Below are 3,215 nucleotides of genomic sequence, written 5' to 3'. Positions count from 1 at the left end.
CGTTCGTCACTAGCAACAGAGTACCTAAACTAAACGTGCGTCCGTGGTCCACTCGAGAGGCTTATGAGAGAAATAAGGAGTTCCTCTTTTTCGACAACATGAATCAGCAACCAATTTTTAGGGGAGAGTCAATTACTAGCGTGTTTCTGCTTAGAACTATTTACATGGCTTTTTTCCGCAAGCGGCCTCTCAGTTGGGCCTAGGACTCGATGCCATCTACGATATCTTTGCGTCGTAGCTGCAACGAACCAAACCCAGGCATAGATGCGCTACTGAATAACCCTGAAGACAACATGAAAGTTTGGCAGCTGGATGCAAGGGTGTCTCGAACTCAGGCAATAGCAGCAGAAAGCATGGATTTGGCAACGGACCAAGGAGGGAATCGACGCAGTGTGACTTTCAAGGTCCTGAAAAGCGGATATTGCAGTAAGAAGAACATTTGATTTTCGACATGACTGTTCACGGAGACAATTAAGTCTCAAGTTTAATCTCGTGCGAGGTTCAGTATGATGATGTCACATTGTCAAACCCTTCAAATCTCATCTAAGAAATTAGCGATTCTGTTTGGCGAATGGTTTAATGAGGAGACCGTTGAAAAAGGGAACGATTGCATCCTTTTGACAGATTTCAACCAGGTGGACAGGACGAACATGCAATGGTAGTAGGTTCTTAGCGCAACTTTTCTCGCAACCCTCTGTTCGATGGTTTGACAAAGTGCTCATTGCATCGGGCGCCATTTTACGGTCTCAATGGTTCGTTGGCATCCACAATAAAACCCGCAAAGTCATATGTGCCTAGAGTGTTTGTTCCAAGAAATATTCTCGTATCCTAGATCTATACCCAGAAACGAGCTCGGAGGGTGTGCTATGCCGTAGGTCGGTATCCCTGAGATCTCGCAGATTTCACCGGCGCCTCTATCTTTGAGCCTAGTGTAGCACCAGGTCGGCGGACACTGGGAACAAATGAGCCGAGAAAACTGCAGAAACGACTATGTACAGCAACTGAATGAATTTCGTTGATCTGGCATTCTGTGACTTGCTTGCTGGTTGGTTCTGCCAAAGAGTTGACGAGAATTGTGAGGCACAAGGGTATTGAAACGAAAGACGCGGATATCAATTCAAGCAACAGACCTACGGCGAAAACGATGAAATTATCGCCTAGACAGGATCTCTTCCGCACAGTTGTACAGTTTTGTGCACATGTCGCTTCCTCTCTCACAAACATTCTCAACATTCGAGAAGCCGAAACCTGCTACAATAGGTCTCCACAAACCTCTAGTCATGGCTATAGCGACTGGTTTGCAAATAAAAATATGGGTCAGGATGGCGAATAATAGTACAGTAGGAATCGAAATCGGTTTCCTTGTCCGTAAACAGGAACTCTTCTGTGCAAAGATGTTTGTAGATCCGATTGCTGACGGGGCACATGACAAGGTCCTGGCGGTACCTTCTTGATTACCTCCATAGCCGGGGACGGAACTTGCTTTTACACTGTGTTCGTGAATTAGACCCATAATGCATTAGCTGACGTCCACAAACGGCGATGGCAAGTGCCGTTTCTACAGTACGCAACATGGGTCTCGGGCCGGCCTCAGAAGGGCTCTGCTCACCAATCGCGGTCATCCGATCCACATATGTATCGACAACACCAGCGTTATACAAGGTATCCGCGGCAAGGCGCCGGACTCGTCACAAGAGGCCTTCCTCGAAATCCAAGAAGCAGCCAGGATATTTGATGTACGGACGCACTGGTCTCCGGGACACCAGGGCATCGAAGGAAACGAGGCCGCGGACCGGCTGGCCAAAGAAGGAACGACGCTGCCGACGCGGATGGGTCAAATGGCAACACTAGCGGGCATCAAGCGGCTTGCAAGGGAAAAACTACAGAGCCAGCATAGGAGATGGTGGTATAAAGAGCGAAGGCCGCGGTACGCGGACTTGGGGCTTGAGGCAGCTCTATGCAGCCCCCCTGAACTGGCCTTGCCGCGGGCTACGTTACACCACCTGCTGGCGGCACGATCGGGGCACGGGGACTTTGAGCAATATCATCGACGTTTCAACCACGACGACGCTCTAATGACGTGCTCCTGTGGAGAGGCGAAGGACGTGGACCACCTGGTCTACTGTCGACTAACGCTGGCGAGAAGGCAACGGTGGCCGACCCTCCACTCTCGCAGTACGCCCGAGCCCATAGGCCCTATGGGATCTCTCGAGGCCTACTTCAAGGGGTTAATCACCGACCCACGAGGCTTCGAGGCCTTTCTCCGCGTGACGGACTTCTTCCAGAAGATCTGTCCGCGGTAGCAGCACCCATACCTACGTAGATGTGAGTGCGGACTACAAAGAACCTCCCGATTCCAAGGGACGAATTAGAAAAGAATGAAACTGGGGCACCAGCGGGAGCCGGGGACAAATAGAACGCGTAGTGGCCACAAGGCATGATTTGGAGGACGATGTAAAGAGACGACGTACTGTAGAGTAGGTAGCCTTGGCTCACGGCCCTCCACGCCATATACCCTTCGGGAGGTCTGCGGTAAGGGCCTAGGTCCCTCCGCCATGGCGTTAAATACAACAACAACAACAACAACAACAAAAAAAAATTCTACTGTCGTTGGAAAGCGGTACTTCTTGAGCTGCTACCAGAAGGCTCGTTTGGCTGGTTTGACGTCAAATATACGAAGTGGGTGGAAAGCAACTGGATTATGCCCACCTAACATGGCCAAGGCACTTACCAATCCAATGGTCCTACCCACCCAAATCACACCATCCAAAAAGGGCACAGAAGCTGGTCAGACGACTGGCAATACCAGCAAACCACTAAACTGGGCATCAGCGACGTCTGTTGTTGACTGGTCAACTCCTAGGAAGGCCAGCGGGCTCAGCGACCACTTGAAGCTATTCACAGAGCTTAGTCCAGACGACAATACTCGACGACTGCTGTTCAGAAAGGTGAAAAAGGCATTCAGCGAGCAGGCCTATCACTTGGCCACATCTCGGCACCAAGTTCGAGTTCTGGAGGCCAAGGTCGAGCGCATGAGGCCCAGGAAAAAGAAAAGTGTACCAACAGACCCAAACACCAGGTTCGCGAGCATCTGGAATATACAGAAGGCTCAGGAGGACTCTGGCGACCGTCTAATTAGTCCTCATCGACTCGCAGGGGTCGAATTACCTAGTGATAACAATGACTGTATCATTGTGGCAGTGGAAGGTAGTTGA

General features: G+C 50.5%; 3 protein-coding genes across 3 annotated transcripts; 2 read left to right on the top strand and 1 right to left on the bottom strand.

Annotated features, from left to right (window-relative positions):
• Positions 1-1,280: 1,280 nt before the first annotated feature.
• Positions 1,281-1,454, top strand: CTAM01_17189 (uncharacterized protein; the record flags this gene model as incomplete). Its single annotated transcript, XM_060533178.1, has 1 exon — positions 1,281-1,454. One exon carries the CDS (start codon positions 1,281-1,283, stop codon positions 1,452-1,454), a length of 174 nt encoding a protein of 57 aa, XP_060372246.1.
• Positions 1,455-2,368: 914 nt separating this feature from the next.
• Positions 2,369-2,557, bottom strand: CTAM01_17188 (uncharacterized protein; the record flags this gene model as incomplete). Its single annotated transcript, XM_060533177.1, has 1 exon — positions 2,369-2,557. The coding sequence occupies one exon, from the start codon at positions 2,555-2,557 to the stop codon at positions 2,369-2,371; it is 189 nt and encodes a 62-aa protein (XP_060372245.1).
• A 181-nt stretch (positions 2,558-2,738) lies between these two features.
• On the top strand, positions 2,739-3,215 carry CTAM01_17187 (transposase; the record flags this gene model as incomplete). The annotated part of the gene is made up of 1 exon (XM_060533176.1): positions 2,739-3,215. The coding sequence occupies one exon, from the start codon at positions 2,739-2,741 to the stop codon at positions 3,213-3,215; it is 477 nt and encodes a 158-aa protein (XP_060372244.1).

This window comes from Colletotrichum tamarilloi (assembly GCF_030869305.1).
Source record: "Colletotrichum tamarilloi strain Tom-12 chromosome Unknown Scaffold_396.1, whole genome shotgun sequence".
Taxonomy (NCBI): domain Eukaryota; kingdom Fungi; phylum Ascomycota; class Sordariomycetes; order Glomerellales; family Glomerellaceae; genus Colletotrichum; species Colletotrichum tamarilloi.
The sequence above is the reverse complement of the archived record's forward strand: the minus strand, read 5'-3'. Positions and strand labels throughout refer to the sequence as shown.